Below are 25184 nucleotides of genomic sequence, written 5' to 3' on the forward strand. Positions count from 1 at the left end.
TAAATTGGGTCAAAGGATCTTATCGCTCTGATACCATGTTAGATTCGGGTTAATTATGGGCTTCCAACTTAAAACCAATTGGCAATTAGTGGATTGGCCCTAACTCTTTATATAGTAGTAGAATAATTCTTATATTTCCGATGTGGGATGTTTCTCATCAATACCCTCCCTCACGCTCAGACATCTAGGTCTGAAGCGTGGACAATTGTGGGAATAACATCCACAGAGGGCCCAACAACGGTATAGTAGTAGTTGTAGTAAATTAGGTCAAAGGATCTTATCGCTCTGATACCATGTTAGATTCGGGTTAATTATGGGCTTCACACTTAAAACCAATTGGCAATTAGTGGATTGGCCCTAACCCTTTATATAGTAGTAGAATAATTCTTATATTTCCGATGTGGGATGTTTCTCATCAATAAGTTCAAACCAAAGACCACCGGCAATGCACGTGTGCTCAGAACAACCATGAAGAGTTGTGTGACTTGTGACGAATGATGATGTTCAATGAAAAAAAGAATTGTTTTGGTTTGTCAATGTTTTTTCTTTTGCAAATTATTTGGTTGCATTACCGGTCTAAATGCCTCTTGAATTTATCATCAATCCAATCAGAATCCACATCCAATTCCCGGTATGAGAACCCGGCAATGCATCCGGTTCATATTAATGTACACTTTTGCCTGTTTCTATTTTGAATGGACATAATTGAGCTAGTGAATGTAAATATTTTGCATACCACTTTATTTTGGCCATGCAAAATAGAAACCAAAAACGTATTAATAGCTATAATTCTTAAGTACACTATAAAAATGAAGTTCAGATGTCTTATATATACACTATCATCATAATAAAATGATTAGTGGATTACAAAAAAAAAAGTCCAAATTTAGTTTTGTCTGTTTAGATTTTTTTTCTAAATTAATAAATCTAAACTCTAAACCACGTACTTTTAAGGCATTTCTATGTAACAAGATTTATGGCCAAATAAGCTGGCGATAAAAAAAAGATATGATATTTTCTCTCTTCCAAAGTGAGAAAAGAGAAGTATAGATAACATCACAAGCGCACATGCACGAAATAAATTAAAGGCAGAAGAATACAGCTTAGTTTAGGATAGCACCAGCACTCCTTGTTACTCAATTTGACAGACTCAAACCAAACTTCACAAAACACACACACAACACAAACATTACAGATGGATAGATCTGAGAGAGACATTTTGGAAGAAAAATGGTGTAACAATCTTACTCAATAGAAAGCAAACATATTTGGGATGAGTTCTTAAGGGGGATGAACCCTAATCAATGCTACTCGCTTTCTCTCTTACTATGGACCCTCCAATATTGACACTTCTCCATCTCTGTAACCTACCAAGAGACAATAAGCTTTTCACCATCCCTATCTATATCTTGTGAACTGCATTCTTCCCCGTCTACGTGTACCGTCCTATCTAACCGCTTTTTGATCGGTAAAACTAAAAATAACCTTTACATTTAAACTTTTTTAACAATTATGATCAGCATCATACCGAAAATGCTGATTGTACTTAGCAAACATCATTGAAGGGTTCTGTAACCAGTCCATGTGAACCAGATGCTTCCTAGTTTACTTTTCCTGCATTAGCTAAAGGCTTTTTGATCAGTGTGTATAACTTTTTCCAGGTAAGATCAGCAATATACGGCAAATGCTGATCATACTTAGAAAACGTCACTGCAGGGTTTTTATATTAGTCCATTTTTTTTTTTGAGAAATTATATTAGTCCATGTTGTGAATGAATTGACCTAAAAAACAAAGAACCTAAGTAAAATACGATTGATACAAATATCCATTTAAATTTGTATGTTTATTATGTGAATGAATAATTTACAATCTATTAGATCCATACTTATACTAGCCTTAAAAATCGATTTTATTTTCTATTTAGGAAAACATCTTAGCACATTAAAGATACTTTCCTAATCTATCACTTCCGGTCTTCCACAATCAACAATCCTGTTTCTTATTTGGTGCATAGATATTGAAGTTCCCTTTAGAATCAACAATCAGTGTAGACAACTTAAAAAGTCACTTGAGCTGCTTAGATCCAACACAGCTCTAGGAAAAGTCAAGAAGAAAAACATTTCTGCAGATCAAACTGAAACTATATTTTAGAGTATCCAATGCATGAATAATAAATCAAGGTCACACTCTCTCCAAGAAGATGTAAACCCATACTGGACCTTGTCCTTCAGATCTTATCTCTCCATCTCTGCTCCTACTGTCTTGTGGGGTCTTAATCCCCCATGAACTTCAAGAACTCTGACAACAATCAGAACTAGGGAAGAAAACAGAGTATTAATACTTAAATGCACATCTAACCGTAGAGTGTGTGTTCGTACAGTTTCGTATGAAGATGCAACTTTATGAGCAAAGAAAAAAACAGAACCGCACGATTCAAGTATTTTATCACTCACTTGAAAGTTGCCCCATCTCACCCCTTTGGCTAACTGTCATGTCCCAAACATTTATTATGGAGTTTTGATATTTCTACTTCGGCTATATATATATATATAAACCAGTTCACCTTGTACTCTCATCACAATTCTCTTATTTATAACTTGTGTAGTAGTAATCTTCTCCTCCTACCAAGATGAAGAGCAAGCTCATCAAGTCTTGGGAAAAGAAACTGAAAATGATGACAGGCAAAGTCATAACACCTTGTACGTTATGCAAGACATGCTGCCAAGAAATTTGGTGGGCGTTGAAGAGGGAAGCTGAGATGATACCAAAAGATGTCCCTAAGGGACACTTGGTTGTCTATGTGGGTGAGGAATCAAGGAGGTTTGTTATAAACATCAGCTTGCTTACACACCCGCTCTTCAAGGCATTGCTGGATCAAGCACAAGATGCTTACGGTTTCAGTAGTGCTGACTCCAGACTATGGATTCCTTGCGATGTGAGCGACTTCCTCGACTTGGTCCGTTGCGCTGTTGCTCCACAGCATCAGAACAAGTGCATGTGTATCTAAGACGGTTCTTGTACAGAGGACTCAGGACATTCATTGGTTATTAATAATGCTAAGCTATTGCAGTATATTAATAATGTAAAAACTTTTTGTATTGAATGTGTCATTAAATTTCAGTTATTGTTAGCTAAATGGTAAGCAGTAAACGCAATTCAAGATCAAAATGTCAGAACAAGAGGCTCTAACCTCGGCCATGCGTCTATCCAAAGAATGCATAGACATAAATAAAGATCAGAATGGTTGGGACAAATAGGGTCACAAGATAGGTACAATTTGACATCAACAATTGCAGCAAGATATATATATACAAAAGGACACACACTCTTGCAAATGAGTATACACAGTAGTCGTATATCGTTGCTTCCTCTCTTTCACAGCTCAGAGCTTTACATACATCAAACTGTCGGCAATCACATGAATCAACTGTAATTCTAAAACCAAAGGGAACCTAGTCTTCATGACAACTTCTTCCACATATAGATGTAGCCATTGGCATTGAACCATCAAAACCCAAAGTTTACTCCTTCGAAAAAACTCAAAAGCTTATTCTACAGAACCCAATTCATTATCATCTTATCCCATCTACCAAGTTCTCCATCTCTCTTCTCCCAAACCTCCTACCTTCCGCGTGCGCATCTTTACACCTAACCGCTAAGTAGAACACTAACCAAACCGCCATGAAGTAAACTTCCAACGCAGACTGAATCACAGAACCAAACCCTTTCCCCACAACTCTAACCAACGCCCACCTAAAGAAAGACCCACAGAGAATCGCTTCGAGACACTTGATCTGCACAGCCTGATGCAACAGAAGAGATATCAAATAAAGCCCTTCCTTCACGATCTCCCTCCCCCTCATCCTCGGATCCACAACGGCGACAAAAGCATCAAGCGCCAACACCAAACCAACAAGCGTGTCGAGCAGAAACCAAGCGAACAAGAAACCAGATATCTCCTTCTCAAACCCTCGGATCCACGGCGGCATAACGGTGAAAGGCATCAGCTTTAACCTCACAAAGAGACGAAAAAACGAGTACTGATCCTCCACCTCACCGAAGTACCACAAACCAAGAAGCTGCGTCAACGCGTCTCTCACCGCCCATCTCATCAAAACGAACCCCGTGACTCTCTTAAACCCTAATCTCGAACCGCTCCACAAACAGTCTAGAAACGAAGGGAACCTACCTAACAAGTCGTTGATCAACGTGACGAACATGATCGCCAGAACCAGCGAGTACACGGTCGTGAACACTAGGATGACCCACCCGTAGGCGCCGGATAAGAAGCTCACGAGATAGAACAGAGCCGCCGCGTCGCCGCCGCGGCCGAGGTCAAGACCCTTGAGGAAGAGCTTCAGATCCACGAAACTATCAAAGTCCTCGTCTTTGTCTTTCTTCTCGTCGCTCTCGGGGGAAGATTCGTCGGGTTTGGTTTCGTCTTCTTGATCTTTGGGGTGGTGTAAGGAGAAGCCGGAGCGGACGATCTGAGGTAAGGAGAGGCCGTTGTGGGAGATAGGGCGGGAGGAGAAGCCGGGAATGCGATCGAATCCGGAGAGGATTAGGGTGGTGGAGTTGAGGGGAGATCGAAAGGGGGAGCCTTGGAGGGATCGGCGGCGATAGGGATCGTGCTCGTCGGAGGAGAAGAAGTCGTCGTCAAAGGTGCCGAGGCGCGTGAGCTGGAGAAAGGGAGCGCCGCGGGGATGATGATGATGATGATTGAGGCGCGATTGGGAGGTAGGGAGGCGGGAAAGGAGGGAGCGGAGAGAAGGGTCGGTGTCGACGAAGGAGGTGAGGAGGAGGGAGAAATGGTCGAGGAGGGAGTGGAAGGAGAAGAGGAGGAAAGTTAGGAAGATGAAAGTGAGTGGGTGCGAGGAGAAGGATGCGGTGGTTTGACGGAGGAGCTGGGAGGTTGTGCGGAGGCGGTTCAGCCGCGCGTGGTGGTGGTGATCGGACATGTCGGTGTTGTTTTACTATTCGCTCCCGCGACTTTGGGTAGATCGAAAGAGAGAGAGAGAAGAGATTTTGTGTAACGCATCCTAATCTATATTTAGTGTAAAGACTCTGATGGGCTATATATGGGCTTCAATATGGGCCTTATCTATCTCATATAGTTAATGGGACAATGCAAGTACGTCTGATGGGTGTTGATAGGGTCGAATGGCTCACATTGTCTCCACTACAAGCAGAATTTGAAGTGCTTCTTTGGACAACAGAGTGTATATTTCACAGCATTCCAACATTCATGCATTTAGATATGATTAAAGATGAATTACTAGCACAATTTTCTCAACAGAGATTAAAGAGTTTGCGCGCATAGAAAGTGATTTGTATCCTTCTTTATCTAATGCATCTCTTGGAATATTATCTTTTCTGATGATTCTTTGGCCAAGATTACTAGATTCGGTTATAGAAATCATTTATATTAGTTGTTTTATTTGGGTCTACCTCTCAATCTCATTTTCACTTTGAATAATAAAATAGTAGTTTTGATGTAAAAAAAACTGGTTAGAAAAAGGTTGTATAATACAAGTTTGAATGACTTGTTATCAAATGAGTATTGTAATAAACAAACAAAACAGGCCAACAATGTAAAACATCAACCAAGAAGTTGAATGTCGCATCACTCCTAATGTTTCATGTCCACATAATTTTTTGGTAGTTTGGACTTTGGAGGACCCATCATCATAATGTGATTTCTCTTCAAAATATTAGGTTTTGGTGTTCTACATAAACTTGTAGCAGAACACAAGTGAAATGGGAGGGCTCTAAACAACTTACAAGAACGTCCACTTAGTGGGATCATCACTATCTTCGATGTGGTTGTAAGAGAGTTGCGAGACCCTTATATTCGTGGATAACTACCAGCCACCAAAGTTCCAGCCACAATCTGTGTGGCTCTCAAAGAAGCTTCAAGCCTAATTGACCAAAAATTAGGAAACACAAAAATCAACGAGGAAAATCAACAAAGCTAATGAAAGGTACATTTCTTTTAATAGATGATCCCCTCGTTTTGGTATCCATCGCGTTTGTAAATGTACATTGTTACACAAGAAAAGAAAACCATGTTAGTTGTTGTTATGTTTTTTTTTTTTAAAGATTTGAGTGTTTATGATTGTTTATGTTACTATTACATGTTCTTCATACGAAAATAACGACACGTCATGTCAAACAACAATAACCCTACTTATAGTATACACCCTATCAAGGGGGTAATTCAGAGTAAATGCAAGTGGGATCAAACGAGCAGATTCTTGTTAGGTTGTGGACAGTATGGTCGATTATGATAGAGTTGAAAACCATTTTTCTAGTACCTTTGTTATAATAGTTGTCCACCTATGTTATATGGTCCTCCTTCTCCTTATGGAGACCTACATTATACCGAAAGGATGTAACATTCCACACTTTGTAACAAGAAAACTGTTCACTTGAGAACTTACAATGAGTTTAATAACATAAATTTGAAATTAGAAAAATAAAAACCACTTCACAGAGTATCATTCAGTACAAATTATTCAGACATTTAAACAAGAAAAAGAACTTTGGTAGTTGAAAAAAAAACAGAGAACCCTTTACTCTTAGCATATTGGAATGGGAGCTCCGTTCCACTCATTGAGACACTCCATCAACGGATCAATGATCTTCCCTTCACAAATCGCCGTGAAAACCTTGTCGAACTCTTCTCCCGGCGACGTGACTTTCTCTCCGGTCAAAAGCTCTGTTCCAAGCTCTTCCCTCACGAACCTATACAAAGGATACGACCTACACTCCTTGATCCTGTTCGGGATAGCAGATGTCCCGTTCTCGTAAGCCACCCAAGCTGCCTCCACTTCATTAGGAAGCACCACCTTGAGCTCCTCCTCGAAAGCTCCAATCTTATGAAAGATCGAAGTCATAACGTTCTTCTCACTCTCGCCGTTGACCAAAGCATGGTCAACGATAACTTGCCTTAGCTTCTGGATCAACGGGTACGTAGCGCTGCATGGATCGTCCGCGTACGTGAAGACTTGCTCACGGTCCACGACTTTGAGTAGATCTTTCTCGCAGAAGCGAGACGGGTGAAGCTCACCGTTGACTCCAGTCGTTAGAACTTTCTTGGCCACTTGAGAGACAGTGTTCTTCACAGTTTGTTTTAGATTCTCCTCCAAGTGTCTTAGATCCACAGCTTGGCAGATTCCGACAAGGAACGTTGTAGACATGAGCTTGAGAATATCGACAGCTTCTGCCGTCTTGCGAGATGAGATTAGTCCTAAAGAGTTCACGTCTTGGTTGTGTTGCTCCGCGGACTGAACATGGCTCGTCACTGGATTGGCCAAGTACTGAAGCTCTGAACAGTAGGAAGCCATAGCGATCTCCGCTCCTTTGAAACCGTAGTCCAAACTAGGGTTCCTCGAAGCGGTTAGGTTAGAAGGAAGACCGTTGTTGTAGAAGTCGTTGACGAGCTCAGAGAACTGAGCGAACATGAGCTTCCCTATCGATGCTATAGCGAGACGTGTGTTGTCCATGGAGACACCTATCGGTGTCCCCTGGAAGTTACCTCCGTGGATGGCCTTGTTTCTCGAAACGTCGATCAAGGGGTTGTCGTTGACGGAGTTGATCTCACGCTCGATGGACTTGGTGGCGTAACGGATCACTTCTATCTGAGGACCTAGCCACTGAGGTGACGTGCGGAGCGCGTAACGGTCCTGTTTAGGTTTCTGTAACGGATCCATCTCGTGTAGCTTCTGAGCTAGCTTCATGTACGAGCTCCCGTCGAGGATGTGCTCCATAATCGCCGCGGCTTCGATCTGGCCGGGGTGATGCTTAAGCCTGTGGGTTAAATGGTCGGTGAACTCTGGTTTTCCGCTCATCACCTCGGCGAAGACAGCTGATAGAACCTCGGCCAGGACGGAGAGGACGTTGGTCTCGAAGAGCACCATCGAAGCCATGCCGGAGCCAACGGCAGTACCGTTGACTAGGGCGAGACCTTCCTTGGGCTGCAAGTCAAAGAATCCGGAGGGGATTCCCGCCTTCTTGAAGGCTTCCTCCGCGTTCAAGGCTTCGCCGTCGGGGCCGGTGGCTTTGGAGTTGGGACGGCCGGTGAGGAGACCGGCGATGTAGGAGAGGGGGACGAGGTCTCCGGAGGCGGTGATGGTGCCGCGGAGAGGGAGGGAAGGAGTGATGTTGGTGTTGAGGAAACTGGTTATGGCCTCGAGGATCTCGAAACGGATGCCGGAGTAGCCTTGGAGGAGAGTGTTGATGCGTACGAGCATGGCGGCTCTTGTGGCGGTGTGTGGCAATGTGTGGCATGTTTCTTTCGTGCTGCCGAATATTCCGGCGTTTAGGAATCTGCAAACCAACAAAAAAAAAGTTGAGTTGCGTGTGGGTTAAGTCACCTGATTTAATTCATCAAGTTCAAGTAAAAATAATAATGGTTATCCGAAAAGAATAATCTTGAGACTTAAAAAGTTGTTTCCCGTGATTTTGATAATTTAAAGTCCATTACTATCAAATTTTATGTTATTTTATTTAACTATACATATGTATATATATTCTTATTAAATAATATTTCTAAAAATCTAGTTAATTGGAGTATATACTAAAGTAAAAGAATTCTCTTCATAAACAATTATTAAAGTTAATTTATGTTAATTTAATTTAAGTATTCATATATATTCTTACTAAATAATATTTTAAAATCCAGTTAGTTGGAGTATAAAATATTAATTCTATAGAATTTTATATATACATATATATATATATATATATATATATATATATATAAAGAAACTATGTTATACCGCATCCAATTATTAACCACCACGAATCTACCTTAGATACTAACCCTTTTAAATTTATATCATTCTAATTAGAGAAACAAGCAAATATGTTAAAATCAATTAGTTACCTTCTAATCTGTAAAAAAGAAAATTAATTACCTTATAAGCTCCTTCTGAAGTGCGACACCGTTTTTGGTTCTACGATGAGAAGTAGCACCAAAACCAGTAGTAACACCATAGCTATCCGTGCCTTTTCCCATACTCTCCATCACCCAATCACTGCTCGCCTTCACACCGGCTCTTGCCGTCTCCGACAACTCCACCTTCACACCATTTCCAACGGTGGAGATTGCTGCCACTTGTCCGATCGTCAGAGTCTCTCCTCCTAGATTCACCACAGGCTTCCTAAACTCCATAACCATTCTCTTCACTTCATCCAAATGGCTCCCTTTCATTTGCTCCGCAGCAGCTCCCCAGTTGAGAGGATCCGCCGCAGCCATCGTGACATTCTTGATCTCTCCGCCGCATAACATAGCGTCGACGTTGTGTGATGATCCGTTAATCTCCATTTGAATATTGAGTTAATAAAATGGAGGAGATTATGGAGGGATCTCTTAGGTGAGAGAGGTCTTAATATTTTGTTTGTTCGTTTTAGGAGTTTGGTCCTGAGGGAAAAGAGATGAATGAAGGGTGGTTTAAATAAGGTTGTAATGTTTCATGGTAGGTAAGCAAAGGAGAGCTAATTTATTTTATTTTTTTTCTGTAGTGACAACATTTTATACATAGAAACAAAAATGGAAATTAGTGAGAAAGGAGTTGGTTGAGAATTAATTATGACCGTTAGATGGAGTGTGAGAGATTTTAGTGGTGGAAATTAAAATTTGTGGATTTGGTTTAGAGCATTTGTTATGGTGAGATATTAAAAATAAATTTCTCACTATTAATATAAAATAAATTTCTTACTAGTAATATATTATTATATATCTTAATATTATTAGATATTGTAATTAAGTTTTTATTTCTTAGAACTAGTTAATAATTAAGATACTTATAAATTGACATATGGAAGAAGAGTATCTCATAATTAAACATCTCATGGATTTCATTTGATTTTTTTTTTCAATTCTAAAAAAAAATCGTTTATTGAAATTACTCTTTCTTAACGCGGTGGTCATTTTTATTTGTTCTCGTCAATATCGCGGTGGTAAAAGTGGTCGTGTCTGGTGGCTGACGATAGTTGCATTCCGTGGTTGGTGAGACTGTGAGATTTTTTTTTCTTGGGTTTAAAGAGTGTATTTTTTTGGAGTAAAGCGTTTCATTGTGGTGGTAGTAGGTGTGTAATGTATGAACGTAATTGACTCGATTAACGTCCCCACCATAACACTCTTTCATCTCTGTTCTATTTTATATTGTCATTTTGGATATTATTTCAGTTTCATAAGATATTTTTTTGATTTTGTTTTCATTTCAATTATCCTGTTGTGTCTTTGTATTCTTTTCTTTTACTTATTTTTATAAACATGTGTATTTTCTATTTTGTTTCAACTAACGGATCACCAAAATGTGTAATGCGATTTTTCAACTTATTAGTTTCGTTTGTTTTGAGTGACAGTTCGTATGCACTTACATTCAAAATCCAACGAGACAAATAAAACTTAAAGTGTCTGTCCCTTGTTTAAATGCATATACAGACCAATCATTAGGTAAAAAAGCTGGGGAAAAAATACTTTGAACATTTCAATTTGACACATTATAATCATAAATAATTTTAAACACAAATTTACATGTTTCATTAATTTTGGGTTGGGTATATAAAATTTGTGTATGAAATAATTCTTACGTGGAAGATTTCCAACAGGAGCCGAGTGACGCAACACGCCGTTTGCATGACAAAAGCAATTGCTCTGTGTAAATACATCATCCATTATATTTCGTTTGTTTTTTTTTTTTTTTTTGAACTGATTTGATATTTCGTTTGTTACCCTGATTTCAAGTGTAATTAAAATATATCAACAAGAATATTATAATGTTTAGTTAAAATATATCAACACGAATATTATAATGAATTTCTTTGTAATTGCCGCTATCAAATTGCTTAGAAAGTTTAAATTTTGTGCTATCATCATCACGAGAGTTTTTCTAATGGTCATGATTTTTTTTTTGTTTATAGACATATCCTTGTCAAACCAAGCATGAATACACATGATTAAATGGGATTTTAATGTCGTGCAAAATCCTAATTTTAATGTAAACTAGATTAGGACCCGCCCTAAAGGGCGGAAATTGATTTGTCAAATTTCAATTAATAATATATGGTATATATAATATGTATATATAATATTATATATATTTTGTGTAACATTTATATATATATACATATTAGACATATATATAATATTTTATTAAATATATATAAAATTTAATAGTGTTATAATTTGTGTTGTACTTGTTATTAGTTTGTATTTAATCTTCTTTTATTTTTAGTATAATAATTTGCCTTGTCACACCTTTTACCTTTTAACTTATACACATAGTTATGCATTTTTTCAAAAAAAAAACGTTTACACATAGTCTCGTAAAATGTAATATATAAAAACATATTTAAAAAATCTACTGACCATATGCCACCATTATTTGGTTGTTTGAACAAAAAAAAATCATGTTCTTGTATAACTGTGTATGTTGTGATATGATGTAGGTGAAGAGTAAATATATGGAAGTAAAGTTAGTGATACGAACATGAACCTATGTTGGTCTATGCCACAATTATTTGGTTTTTGGAAGATCAATGAGCATAAGCATACACGGTCTTTGTATGCTTACGTTGTAAATGAGTCGGATATTTTTTCTCTTATGTCTGGAATGATATAGAACTCGTTGATTTAAGAGTGATTCAGTTTTATATGATCTAATTAGGGCTGGGCAAAAAATCCGAATCCGAAAAACCGAACCGAACCCGATCCAAAAAAGTAGCACCGAACCCGAACCAAAATTGATTAAATATCCGAACGAATTCAAAATTTCGGTATTTAAAGAACCGAAACCGAACCCGATCCGAACCGAAATATTTTGGGTACCCGAATGTATCCGAAATAAATTTATATACTTGAATATATATACCTTATTTTTATATATAATGTATATTAAAAATATATAAGATACCTTTTAATTTTCCAAAATACTCGGAAAATATATGCAAATAGTCAAAAGTAAATGTTTAAAATAGCTAAAATATACTGAAAACACCAAAATAGTTAAATATCTATTGATTCTTTATCCAAATATTCAAAGAAAACTAATTTATGTGTTAAATGAAGGTATTTTGGCATATATGTTATGAAAATTTATATGTAATATATTATCTTTCTTATAGATTTTGAAAATTTAAAGTATATAATAAATTTTGAAAATTTAAAAACATTTTAAATGGGTTATCCGAACCCGAACCGAACCCGTAAAAATCCGAACCGAACCCGAACCGAAATTTAAAAATATCCGAATGGGACTGAAATTTTTGACCCCGAAAACCCGAAACCCGAATAGACTGAACCGAAACCCGAATGGGTACCCGAACGCCCAGTCCTAGATCTAATTATATTAAGAGATTAACCAAAAATATTATAAAAGTGTTACTGGTTAGGTTTAACTAATCTATGTTGGTTAAGATTTGGTTTAATTTAAGTTGGTAGGTTGCATTGTATATGAGACATCATATATTCTAGCAACAATTATGAAAGAGTCCAAAATTTAAATGAGAACTTCAAATAGTAGATAATCCCTAAATTAATAGATTAGATTAATAATACCCGTAGATAGGATTGTCTTGAATATTTTCAGGGGGTATGATAGAAGATAATAGATATAGCCATTTATTTTCTAATATATAAATTCATTATCAATCTCTTTATTTGGTTTATTTTATGAACTATGACTCATCGAAAGCTAAAATTAAATAGTAATGGACAGACAAATAGAAAGAATAAAACAAATAAATGGTGGGTGGAAGAATTGGTGGGTTGGTATTTAGGGCTGGCGTGGATCGAATGCTATCGTATTTTTCAGTATTTGTGATATGTTTCGTATTTTATAAATATAAAAATTTTAATTTTCTTTAGTTCAAAAAATATGGATATTCGAAAAACCGAATATCCAAAAAATGTATAGATATTTGCGAATATTTATAGATATTTACAAATATCTTATTTACTTTGTTCAGAACAAATAGAATTAGTAAAATACATACAATTTTGTCTTCAAAAAATATATTTAACATAATATAAAATATAAAATAAAGGTTAGTGAAAATATATGTGTCATAAATTTTTAAAATTAATTAAGTGTTCTTATAAAACATAAAATTTTAGAAGAATTGTAATTTTATAAAGAGTATATATATTATTTTTTAGTTTAATGCTTCTATAAGTAATTATATAAACAAAACTAATATGTTAAAATAATAGTTATATAAAATTATAAATTTAAACTTATATATTTAATTGTTAATATACATATATTTGTATAAAAGTCGGAGTGGATCGGGTATCCGACTTTTAATTTTTTAATATCTGTGACTTCATTTATTTTTAACGGATATTGAGTTTTAATATTTGCTTTGCTTCGATGACTGATAAATATTCAAAATTTTTAGTTCGAAACGAAACTCGAATTAAAATTAACAAATAAAATGTCCACCCTAGTTGGTATGGCAAGGTGCCTTCGCCAAAACACCTGCATGTGCATGCGCTTTTTACTTCCATTCGTAGCATCCGAAAGTCTCCATTTAATTAATACACAATTATCTTTACTTTTCAGTTAATTTCGTTTAGATGTTTTTTTATATTTTGTTAATTTAACCATGGGCAGTCTAGCAAATTAGCAGTAACTTGGGAATTCGTTCGAAATTTAATCTGTTTGAAATAAATGTTTATTGGACACTCAAAAATATTCTGTCAGGTTAGAGATATATCTCCTTTTCAGCTATTCTGACTATCTGGGATAAGGTCCAAACGATGCAGGTGGATGTCGGCCAATGTGAAAGGAAACTTATGCAAATATCCGATTTTCGTTTAGTCGATCGATCGGCTTACTCTTTCTGTCTTTTTATCTTTCTTACTCCTTTTCTAATCATATAATTTAGTTATCTCCAACTCTTTGTAAACATTACACTTTTTATTTTTAATATTACACTTTTATTTTGTTTTTAAATATATAAACAAATATCGTTTCAGAGATTTAAGAGCATCGCATCTTAATTTGGCCGATAGGTTTAGAAGTTTTTCATTTGGCCGCCTGGTCGGTATTGTTCAGATCTTGAAGACAATTACTCGTTCAGTTCTCCTCCTTGGATCTCATTAAGTAGACCATCATATCTATTACTCGTTCTCCTACAAGGGGAATGAACACTTCTTCTGATAGTACTTGCTTTACCACTCCCAGCAGTATCTAATTTTTCCTCGTATATCTCCAATTTTGATTGGAGAAATCCAGCATATATTGTTCCAATATCACTTTCTAAACCAAGATTTTTCATTTCTTAGCTAAAAATGGAAATTCCAACACAATATAGCTAAATTAGAAGGTGGAGTAGTACTAATGTTCGCTTTGGAATTCGGTGCATGAAAGTCGTGTTGATTTGTTATCTTGTCCTTTCAGCGTAAAAACGAAAGTGTTGGGTGGGAGAAGAAAAGGAAGAATTGTGGGCGCACTTGATGAGAGTTGTTCGCATCACGGCTCAACTAATGTTCTAAGATATTTATCATAAATTTTCAGACAACAGTAATTTCTTATATATATTTAGTATTTGAAATGTTAGAGAAAAGAAAGTTTGGGAAAAATTATGATTATCTACCTTTTCATGATTGAGTTTTTGAACTGTTGAGATTTTACCCAGATCATCCGATTAATTTGAAGTCTAAAACCATATTTTGATTTTTTAAGTCAATTTTGATTCCCAAACTTCAATCATTAGCTCACAATTCCCACAAATTTCGGTTAATATTTTAATACTCTGTAGAATTAGATTAGAACAAAATGTTCCTAATTAAATTAACCCTAATTCTGAAATGTCCATCTAAGCTATACAATATAGGTCCAAATGTTAGTTTTATGAAAGGCTTTTCACAGCAATGTTTTTCTTCTTATACTAAGTCTGAATAAATCGAAGTCTTTGAATGAATAGATTGCTTGCTATATCAATACAATACTAAAAGGCAAATATAAGCCATAGATAGAGTGTCCACGTCAGATTTTTAAATCAACCACTCATATAGCAGTATTCTGTCACGTCATTTGTGCCTGTTTTTAATCGAAATTCGTTTTTGGGCTTTAATTATCTTTTAACCATTCTGATATTGTCATTCAGTTTCGCACCCCAATGTAATTAGATCCTTAAGTCTAACAAAATGCCTAATTCATGAACGAACCCTAATTTTCCTTTGGTCTTCCTTCTCTTCGATTCTTCTTCTCTCCCTAACGTTTTTTTTATCTTTCAACCCACTTCTCCACTTCCTGCTACAATCTTAGTTGTGGTTAATCCCATTCAATGGCTTCTTTTCATCTTCCTCTTTGTGTCTTTCTTTACAAAAATCTATTTTGGGATTGGAAGGGATAAAAAAAGGAGTTAACAACAGAAGCTTGTGCGTTGATTCACAAAGGAAGGAAGAATCGGATTCAGGTTTCCAACACTAAGAAACCTTCATTCTTCTACGACAATCTCGCCAAGGTACATAAATCCCTTCAGAATCGATTACATATGAGCTTAAAATCTATGGATTCGCAATTGGGTACTCTATTTCTTTTGATTATCAGTGGGGTTTGTACTGACTATATACACTATGAGCTATGGTTCTGTCATATACAGATGTTATGACAGAATAATAATGATAATAATTACTGTTCTGTAGAAAACAGAGAAGAAGAACACTGTGAAGTATTATCAATGGAGAAAGAGATTTACAGAAGACATCTTTCAAGAGAAGAGATATGATGTGTTTGGATGTTTATGAACATCATGTTTGATTTCAGACATGGTGGATCTATCCATAAGCTTTTGATGGATAAGAAACGTGGAAGCAAAAAAATAATAGGTTTCAGTTTCCTTTTTTTTTCTTTTGGGACATCATTAGGAAAATGTGTCTGAAACAGAAAAAAATGGATTCTCATTTTGTTGGTTAATGTAACAATGCAGGTGTTAAGACTAAGGTGGAGAAGCAGCTTACCTGTGACTGCTACTTTGAGGTACTGGATTTGAGAATCAAATTTGTTTTTTATTGTGTAAAATTGCTGTGAGGAGTTAAGTAACTGATTTAGATTGTTTGTGTTTTGTTGTCTCAGGAGAGTGAAGCTGAAATGCAGTGTGTCAATAACCTCACTGAATAGGAGGAGACTGAGCAAAAATGTGATACTGAAAGACAAAGGAGAAGAAGAGAAGCAGAACATGCAGCAAAACCAACAGTGAGGATGTTAATGACCATGCAGACAAGAAACCAGATGATCATCAGAGCGATGCTGACTCAGTAGATGATGACTCAAAAGAGAAGTTCAGTGAGTTGATAAAGCGGTTGATAGCTCAGACTCAGAAGGACAGCGACAAGGTAGAGAACTGCAAGAGCCTTGTGGATGCATCTCAGTTCTTGGATTCTAAACAAGGATCATTCTGGGACATTGGTACTTCACCAGTTTCAGGAGATTCTCAGAGAATCAAAGAGACACAAAATTCTACAGCATTGCTACTACCAGATGATTCCATTAGAGATGGATCTTAATCCGCCTCCTCCACTGACTGATTTTCTCGAGGAAGTTTAATCCTTCGCGCCGTGAAGCCTACGGTCACCAGAAGTATGTTTTCTTGCGATTAGATGAACACTTCATGAATATTTGATCGTAAAATGAACTAATTATGCTAATAGTGTTTGACTGGAGTTGTGTGATATACAAAGATTGAACTGTCTCATAATTTTTAATTTCCTTCTCTCCCCCTCTCTCTGTATTTATGACATTGTTGTTTTTCTGTCTTGGTTTTTGGGTCAGATACTCAGATGAGGGGCGGGAGGTGAGCGATGAAGATGGCTACATGAGAGGATCAGATGCAAGGATTGAGTGGGAGAGAAGAGAAGATTATTGTTTCTGTTAGTTTGAAGCCAGTAAGTGAGAAAGATAGGCATAGCGGATTGGGAGTGTATCAATGATGAAATAGTCCAACACAGGAGCCATCTTTCCATTTCTGAGCGTTCCATGTACCCCACAGCATATAAGTTTGGTAAGACTTGCTTACTCTGGTAGCTTCTTGATCAAAATTCTATTTTGTTGAGTTTTCCACAAAATTGGTGCATGCATAAAACCATATTGTAAAAAAAATATTTTATGTGTATAGATCCATACACACGTATCAAAACTGGCAAAGGGATCAGAGTGGGTGTGGTCCAAACAAAGATCAACATCGTTACTTAGTCTTTGAAGAGAAAAAATATTAATTATTACATTTTCCTTATATTGTTATTTAATAATTTTGTATCTAATAAAAAAATACGAGTGGTGTTTTCAATTCACACCAACAAAGTTTAATAAAATTTACAGTATGATCCTAGAATAAAAACAGTTTCCAGTAAATTTTCAATTTTTTATGAAGTTAAAATAATATTTTAGTATAAAATAGTTTTAATATATATCCTCCCGCCCCCGTAGGACAAAAAAATCCGGTGTTTTTATTAGCTAATATAGAAACAATTGGAGTAGTTAAATTAGGCTAAACAACAAAAAATGGAAGTGAAGATAGTCCACTCCTCTGTGGTGTTGATAGCCGAAAACAAAAAAAAAGTTTCTGGGGGGGATTTGAACCCTGGTTTCGGTGTGTATATGGCGATTATTTTACCACCAGAGCAATGTCACATTTTGTGTCACATTTTGAAGATTTGTGGACGACATGGTACATATTGAACATCAACCGTTTTCCGCGCGTAGCGCGGACATTGAATCTAGTAGGTTTAACGTTTAAATATTTAAGAATGTGGTAATTGTACAACAAAAACATTTATTATATAGAACATGACTGGTCTCTATAATTAAATACTTGTCATTTATAAACAAACTCAAATCAGAATGAATTTCTTCGATATACCATATCATACCAACCACGTTCGTAATAATGTATTATATGAATGATTTCTTGACCTATATTCATCGTCCTTCATGTAAACTTAATGATTTTTCTTTTGTTTTTGTCATATGTAAATCGGTTATTGTTCTTTAGAAGATTCCAATAAAATAACACGAATGAAACTTTGATTGATATCTAAGGATGGAACTATGGAAAAAAAAATTGTGATAGATTATCATCAAGGAAAAAAAGACAATCTCTAGAGAAACATATCAATACTATTAAAACAGAAGGCCCTTTTTTTAGGTGCCCTTCTGTTTCAACATTATTTACATCCATATGCCACTGCATTATTTTAAAACTATGATTTCTATTTAATTTGTATTTTTGATTTTCCTTTTAATACCACACCTAATTATTTTTAAATTTCTTTTTCCCTTTACTGTAACTTAAATAATTTTAACGGAACACGTTATGTTTGTTATCGAAACTGTACGTATACATATCAAAGTTCCACTTTCGTTTCAAACCATCAACAATTACTTGAATATACTGATTTTCATTGCTTAAAAGTAAATGAACCAAATTATTTTATAAGTATCATCATGTTTCGTCAACCCTCATCTTTCAAGTTTTGATTTTTTTGGTACAATCGATTTGTTCTTCAACACTTGAACTATATACATTCTTCAATATCATTGTTTCAACCTTTCATTACACAAAATTATGATTTAGTTGCTATCGCTTACAAGCTCATCACCACACATGCTGCTCTATTCAAAATTTTGAATATCAAACATGAAAAAAAGAATTGTTTTTATATAAATCAATTTTGGAGAATTTATTCATTAATTTATTAAAATTAACCAATCAACCTAATTATATGGATAATCACTATAGAGAAAAATATCAGCAGCTAAATTCAAAAATTTGAAATATAATGAAACTAACAGTTGTGCAATATAATCAACCAATCATTGTAGTCGCAAATATTTTTTTCAAGTCAATAACCAAAAAAGATAGAAACAAAGAAATCTTTTTTTATAGTTACATATCTTCTACATATCAATAACAACATAAGAAAGCGGAAATTTTGGTAACTTAAATATCGATTATAATAAATTCAAAATTTATTTTTTTCCATATCTTGAATCATTGTAGTTGCAAATATTATTCAAATCAATAACCAAAAAATAGAAACAAACATATCATTTTCGTTATAGTTGCATATCCTATAAATATCAATAACGAAAAATTCGGTAACTTAAATATTGATTATAATAACTCCCAAAATTAGTTTCTCCATAAAGTGAGTAAATTTTATGGTTAAGATATGTGATTATGGCCAAATATTCTAACTGTATTCAATGGAATATGCTAAAGTATCCGCTTTCCCCTTTTCTTATATATACCGCATTCTAAACCTCAAATCAAAACCACAAAGAAATCACTTTTACTCTAAGAGATTCTCATAAAACGTTTTCCAAGAAAAATCTATCGTCCTTCTGTGAAAAAGTGACTCCAGCGAACACAATGATGCTCAAAACAAACTGGACAATTGGAAAGAATATGAAGAAAAAAAATCAATTTCTGAGCTTTTGAGTTCCACAGAGGTTTGCATTCTACTATATAATACCTAAATAACATGTATTGTGATAAATAGCAATCCAAAAATCAGTTCCCTCCAAATACAGTACTACAGTAATTAGAATTGAGTAGTAATACATTACCATGATTTCTTTTGGATCATGTCTCATGCATCTCTATATCTCCTCATCTCTATTATTTTTTTTCCAGTATGTATCGTAACTGCAAAAAAAAAAAAGTTAGAATCCATTTGTTGCACGTACATTAGATTCATTATATTTGTTTTCAAGGAATAACAATAAACAGATATTTAAATTGTAAATTTTATTGAGTAAAACACTTATCTCCTAAGTCTATTGATGCATGTAACAGCTTGAATCCTATTACTTGGCAATTCCTGAAGAATATAAAACATATTAAACTTTATGTTTATATAATTTTATAAGTGTCACAACAATATACAACATGTCAAGCTTTACGTTGATATAAAACACGTATCTTCATTCTGTTTGGACTTTTTCACTCTTTGGATCGCGAAACTTGGTAGTTCCTGATGTTTACAATAGCAAAAACAAGTTAGGAATTTTGTTTTGTAGAAAACAATATATACTAAAAAGAAACTTTACATTACAAACATTATATAATAGAAACTAAATTACCGTGATAGTTTATACCTTAATCAATGTTTAATGATTTTTTTTCTTTCATTTGTATGGATGTATGTGTCCACTTGAGAAAACCTTAAATAAAGAAAAAACAGGTAGTAATAAGTTGATTTAAAAAAAAGAATAGATAATTAAAATAATAAATATTGACTTTGTGAAAAATATAAGAATTTTCTTTATACTAAAATTTGATTTATTTTTAATAAATAAAAACAAATCATTGTATTATCAATTTATCTACAATTGCTAAACATCGTGTGAATATTTACAAATTTATACCTTTGAAGTAATGTAGTCCATTGAACTCCAAAACTTTCAAAAAAAATAGTAATTCACTTGGAGTCATCCCAACACGTTTCCATATCGTCGCAATAAGAACATAAGATTTCCACCAGGATCAATCTTTCGGCTTTGATTTCGTCGGATCGATAACGTAAAAGCATCTGATTTTACATGCAAAACAAATCAAAAACCCAAAAAAATTGTTTGATAAATACCATGTACCTTCAACTATGATGAACGGCAAGTAGAAGATCCAAAGATTTACCAGGAGTTGTTTCTAACATTTGGGTTTGGGCTAGATTATGCTTAAAGTTTTTTACGGGCTTTGCATAATAATTTTTGATTAAAACTACAGCCCATTTTATATGTTTAGTCATCATGCAAATCAATAGTTACTCTGGTCCAATAGTATAGATGTTTGTTAAGCTGTATTGAAAAAAAAAGCTGTATTTATGCAATTAATAAAAACATGGCTCGCTCTATGTTCACTTATATCATATTAAAACAATGTCTTAGCCTATTTTATATTTATTATTACTTTGTCATAGTAATTACCATTAATTTAATAAGATAAAAATTCATACAGTAATTGAATTTTAGGAGTCATCTATCATTTAAAATTTTCACATTACAAAAAACTACAGTGATATCTTATCATCACATCAAAATCATGAATAACTTTCTCAATTATGTAGGTCAAACATTGAAATTTAAATATCCTACAAAATATAAAACTATTGATGATCAATACTATTAAACGAGGATCATGACCAATTGATAATTATTGTGTCCAACTAATTATTTTCATGTTTTGTTTTTTTAATTGCGGTTCGGATTTGGTACTACTTTTTCAGATTAGATTTGGTTCGGTTCTTCGGGTTCGATTTTTTTGCCCAACCCTAATTTTATGTAACTGCATATAATATTCTGATTTAAAAGTTAAAAAAATAACTTCAAATAATTGTTTTAAAAAAGACGTAACTTCCTATTGTTTTGCCACAATTTAATAACCACAATTACTTCTAAAGTCAACATTAATTATATTAAAACTATTTTTTGCTTTTTGATAGGTTTTACAAAAACCTAATAATAATGGTATGTATAATTTATGAATAAAGTTCAAAAATAATTGCTGAAATACATATGACAGAAATGTATAGTTATGCAAGTTAACAAATTTAATATAATTACCAAAATTTATATTAAATTAAATCAATAGTAAATACAAATATGATAAAACACAGATATAAAATAAATTCTCAAAAAGAAAACATACCCGCCCTATCAAAGGGCGGGTCAAAATCTAGTATATAATTAAAGTTGTTAAGCGAATTATTTGGTGAACTATATTGTTATTTTACTGATTTTTAGATGTAACGGATGTGTCACCCTTTTACTTAAGAAATTATGAAAATGGAATGACTTAAAATTAGGCCACCAAACAACCACAGTAGCAAGGATCCATCGCGCACCACTCGTCTCACCTAACCCTCTTTTCTTTCTTGAGAGCTCATTTAAGGTCCCACTTTACATTTTCACCAAACCCCTTTCTCTTGCTGTCCAAATCAGACGCAACTTCAAACATACGAACCTAATCAATGCGCGTCATCGGATTAGATTATTATATTTTATATATATGTTTTGCTCGTTAAGGAAGTTTAGAAAGAAAATGGATTCTGTAGCACCCCCATCTCAAGCCAGCCGCATTATTAGCCCACGAGGTCCAATAGAAGACAGGAAAGTAGAAGACTTCAATAACATGATAATAAGAAAGCCCAAGGACACTGAAATTTTCGTAAAACAAAAATCACGTAAAGCTTCAACGAATGCTTCGATTAAATTTAATCATATCAATGTTATTGATTTCACGTTCATTGTTGTCAGTGCATTTCACTTCATTACTTTATATAATTGCAGAAGATAAAGTTGCTGCCAGTTAAAGTTCATAATCATATAAATAAACAATATAACGAACGAGCTGGAAATGGCTAGGGAGGGATCACTACATCACCACTGGAATACAATAAACTGTAATAGTATTCCAGTAGACCACTTAAAGAATTAGTCAATATGACATATTTGATTATTAACAATAAACCAACTATAAATATATTAACAATAAACCAACTATAAATTTGATTTTTTTAATTATAATAAAATCTGTTGAGAAAGAATCTAACAAAATCTTAGTTTAAAATTTAAATATTTTTTTTTATAAATAACACATTAATATATTTCGAAATTAGTAATATAATATTATTATAAGTAAATTTAACTAAAACTTATTATAAAAAAGAAAATAAAAAACTCTTTATACTATTTTTTTTATAGATTCTATGATATATTCCGTATTATATAAAAATAGAAGTGCTATATGAATTAAATATTAAAAATATATTAAATAGGTAAATTAACAAAAAAAATTATTTTATTTTTAACTTAAATAAATTATTGATCATCATTATAATGGATTAAACTTCGAAAACTATATAATACTTTTATATTAAAATAAATGTATTAACATAAGTTAAAATTTTATATTTACAGCCATATATTATCTTTTTATTTATTTTGAAACTATTAGCAATATATTGCTTAAAAATGTTTATATACAAAAATATAATAGTATATAATAACCTTTAGTTCATATACTATTTAAAAATATGTTATTAGTAAAATATGAAATTTCAGTAATTCATTTAAAATATTAGTGACAAAAATCAAATTTTAATTATAAATTTTATTTTATTTTAATTGTAACAAAATTTGTTGATAAAAGAATTAAAAATATCACCAAAAATTCAAATATTTTATAAAATAATACAGTAATGTAGTACCAAAACAAATTCAAAATTCATGTATTATTCCAAACTCAAATAGTTGTGTAATTTTCCAAAGTTGTCTCGAAAAAATATATTATTTTGAAAATAAATATTCAAACTCAAAATGATAATATTTCAAATTTTACAAAAGACAAAATCATGGATAATAAAGATTAACTTTTTGAAATGTACCTGAAAAAACTAACTATATATGTTAGTAAAAATTTAAAGTAACCTAATGTTTTGACGTCTTAATTTAAAAAAAAACAGAATTTAATATCATAACATCCAAAACAAATATCCTATATAATAAATTTAATAAAATAGTATGATAGATACTACTATGTATAAAGTTTACTAAAACAATAGGATTATATTATTTAAAATAAATAAATCCCGTAAAATACTAAAATGAGATATGTTAAAGTATATTTTCTTAAACACAACATGTAAATATAATTATTTTAGTCATATTTATTTTCTATAATATAAATAAATAAAATTTAAAAATGTATTATATGCAAAATGTTTAAATTAAAGAAAACAACATAATTTGAATGGGGTTCTATATTTGAGTATTTCATATTTTTATTTTATTTTACCTAACTCGAAAATATATTAGTAAGTAATAAAAATCAATAACAAAGTAAATTTTTTTAAAAACCATTATATATTAATAATACTGAATAAGAAATATAAACAATAATATGATATAATAATATAATATATAACACTAAAATAGAAATTATATATTTAAAACATTTTTAATAATATAAAATATATTTAAAAAATATAAATATATCCGCACGAACGTGCGGGTTAAAATCTAGTTACCGTTAAAAAGAGGACACAGTTTTACTTAGGAAAAATAAAATATAACAATAACAATAGAATACATTTAGCAAAAAAAAAAACAATAGAATATATCTTTCTCTTTGTTCCAAAAAGTATATACATATTTAAAAATGGTTAAAACGATAATAAATTGAATACAGTTAGGTGTGAAACCTACTAAAAGAAAATGACGAGAAGATTCTATTGCATTTTGGAAAGGCAAAATAAACTGCGTTAGCTCATTAGCCGATGCGACAATGTTTTAGGAAGACGATAAAACAGTTAAACACTCAGATCTCAAGTTTGTCTAATTTTTCCAGGATCCGGTTTATATTATATTCTACATGTTATTACGACGATAACATTAATTATTGCACACCAAAAAAGCAAAAACATTGTAGTACATGCTTATTTTGGGAATACCAACACCTCTGTCCCATTCAGTTGAGTCACTACAAGTGTGCCGATTGATAGCATTTTCAGCCCCGCTAAATAATTCATTTCAAAATGGAATTTGAAATGAGAAATATTCTAACTCTTTTCCATTTTTATTATATAGTGGAATAAAAATGGATTAATTTCACAAATAGAGTAAAATACTCTATGAACAGAATAAGAGAATTTTTTAGAAATACTACAAGTTAAATACCACTTTTCAAAAATACACCAATTGAAATATACTAGTAACATTTGAGTTTACGCTTTAATGATTATTATTTAGGGTTTCGTATGAGGGGATTAGGGTTGGGTTTATAAATGTTTTATAAATATTTTAAAATTTTAGTGTTATTTTATCATAAATCTAGTATATTTGTGAAAATAGTCATTCATTAATGATAAATTTAAAAAAGATTTTATGGTATAATTAAAATTTCCTCATAAAATAACGATTTTTTTATCATTCTATTTTTCTTTCCAAATAAACTAGGATTAGAAAAAAATTAATTACACTATAAAATTACTCTATCTAAAAGAAAATTACATTAAAGATGCATTAACAGTCATTTTTTTCTTAGAAGCTATTTAATGCCGATCACAAAAGATATAACTAATATTTTATACATTTTTCAAAAAAAAAATTATTTTTAAAATTTGTTTAGTTTTAAATTTAAAATTTAACGGTATTTCTTTTCAATGGTA

At 33.0% G+C, this 25184-nt stretch overlaps 3 protein-coding genes and 2 long non-coding RNA genes across 7 annotated transcripts; 2 read left to right on the forward strand and 3 right to left on the reverse strand.

The window, feature by feature from the left end:
* Nucleotides 1-1874: 1874 nt before the first annotated feature.
* On the forward strand, nucleotides 1875-3142 carry LOC108810979 (protein SMALL AUXIN UP-REGULATED RNA 12). Its single transcript, XM_056989371.1, has one exon. It carries the CDS (start codon nucleotides 2631-2633, stop codon nucleotides 3006-3008), a length of 378 nt encoding a protein of 125 aa, XP_056845351.1. The 5' UTR covers nucleotides 1875-2630; the 3' UTR covers nucleotides 3009-3142.
* A 59-nt stretch (nucleotides 3143-3201) lies between these two features.
* LOC108805721 (uncharacterized) lies at nucleotides 3202-5026 on the reverse strand. The gene has a single exon (XM_018577652.2). The coding sequence runs from the start codon at nucleotides 4957-4959 to the stop codon at nucleotides 3574-3576; it is 1386 nt and encodes a 461-aa protein (XP_018433154.1). The 5' UTR covers nucleotides 4960-5026; the 3' UTR covers nucleotides 3202-3573.
* A 1417-nt stretch (nucleotides 5027-6443) lies between these two features.
* On the reverse strand, nucleotides 6444-9448 carry LOC108812387 (phenylalanine ammonia-lyase 1). The gene is made up of 2 exons (XM_018584638.2): nucleotides 8920-9448; nucleotides 6444-8329 (listed from the first exon to the last, which is right to left on the reverse strand). Exons 1-2 carry the CDS (start codon nucleotides 9327-9329, stop codon nucleotides 6580-6582), a joined length of 2160 nt encoding a protein of 719 aa, XP_018440140.1. The 5' UTR covers nucleotides 9330-9448; the 3' UTR covers nucleotides 6444-6579.
* A 5666-nt stretch (nucleotides 9449-15114) lies between these two features.
* On the forward strand, nucleotides 15115-17331 carry LOC108810015 (uncharacterized). Of its 3 annotated transcripts, none has more exons than XR_008935413.1 (5): nucleotides 15115-15481; nucleotides 15663-15845; nucleotides 15947-15996; nucleotides 16093-16596; nucleotides 16789-17046. It is a non-coding gene; the product is annotated as an uncharacterized LOC108810015 (long non-coding RNA). The 3 variants fall into 3 exon arrangements; XR_008935412.1 differs by adding an exon at nucleotides 17132-17331 and having other exon boundaries at nucleotides 15116-15481; nucleotides 15663-15996; nucleotides 16789-17017; XR_008935411.1 differs by having other exon boundaries at nucleotides 15663-15996.
* Nucleotides 17332-19385: 2054 nt separating this feature from the next.
* LOC130496606 (uncharacterized) lies at nucleotides 19386-20604 on the reverse strand. The gene is made up of 3 exons (XR_008935763.1): nucleotides 20386-20604; nucleotides 20116-20181; nucleotides 19386-19991 (listed from the first exon to the last, which is right to left on the reverse strand). It is a non-coding gene; the product is annotated as an uncharacterized LOC130496606 (long non-coding RNA).
* Between the last annotated feature and the right edge of the window lie 4580 nt (nucleotides 20605-25184).

The sequence above is a fragment of the Raphanus sativus genome, chromosome 6 (assembly GCF_000801105.2).
Source record: "Raphanus sativus cultivar WK10039 chromosome 6, ASM80110v3, whole genome shotgun sequence".
Taxonomy (NCBI): domain Eukaryota; kingdom Viridiplantae; phylum Streptophyta; class Magnoliopsida; order Brassicales; family Brassicaceae; genus Raphanus; species Raphanus sativus.

What these genes read in the sequence shown, in the direction of transcription:
- LOC108810979 (XM_056989371.1), top strand. Translation starts at nt 2,631, where the DNA reads ATGAAGAGCAAGCTCATCAAGTCTTGGGAAAAGAAACTGAAAATGATG.
- LOC108805721 (XM_018577652.2), bottom strand. Translation starts at nt 4,959, where the DNA reads ATGTCCGATCACCACCACCACGCGCGGCTGAACCGCCTCCGCACAACC.
- LOC108812387 (XM_018584638.2), bottom strand. Translation starts at nt 9,329, where the DNA reads ATGGAGATTAACGGATCATCACACAACGTCGACGCTATGTTATGCGGC. An exon ending in CTTCAGAAGGAGCTTATAAG is followed by an intron (nt 8,330 to 8,919) that starts GTAATTAATTTT and finishes GTTGGTTTGCAG; the next exon opens with ATTCCTAAACGCCGGAATAT.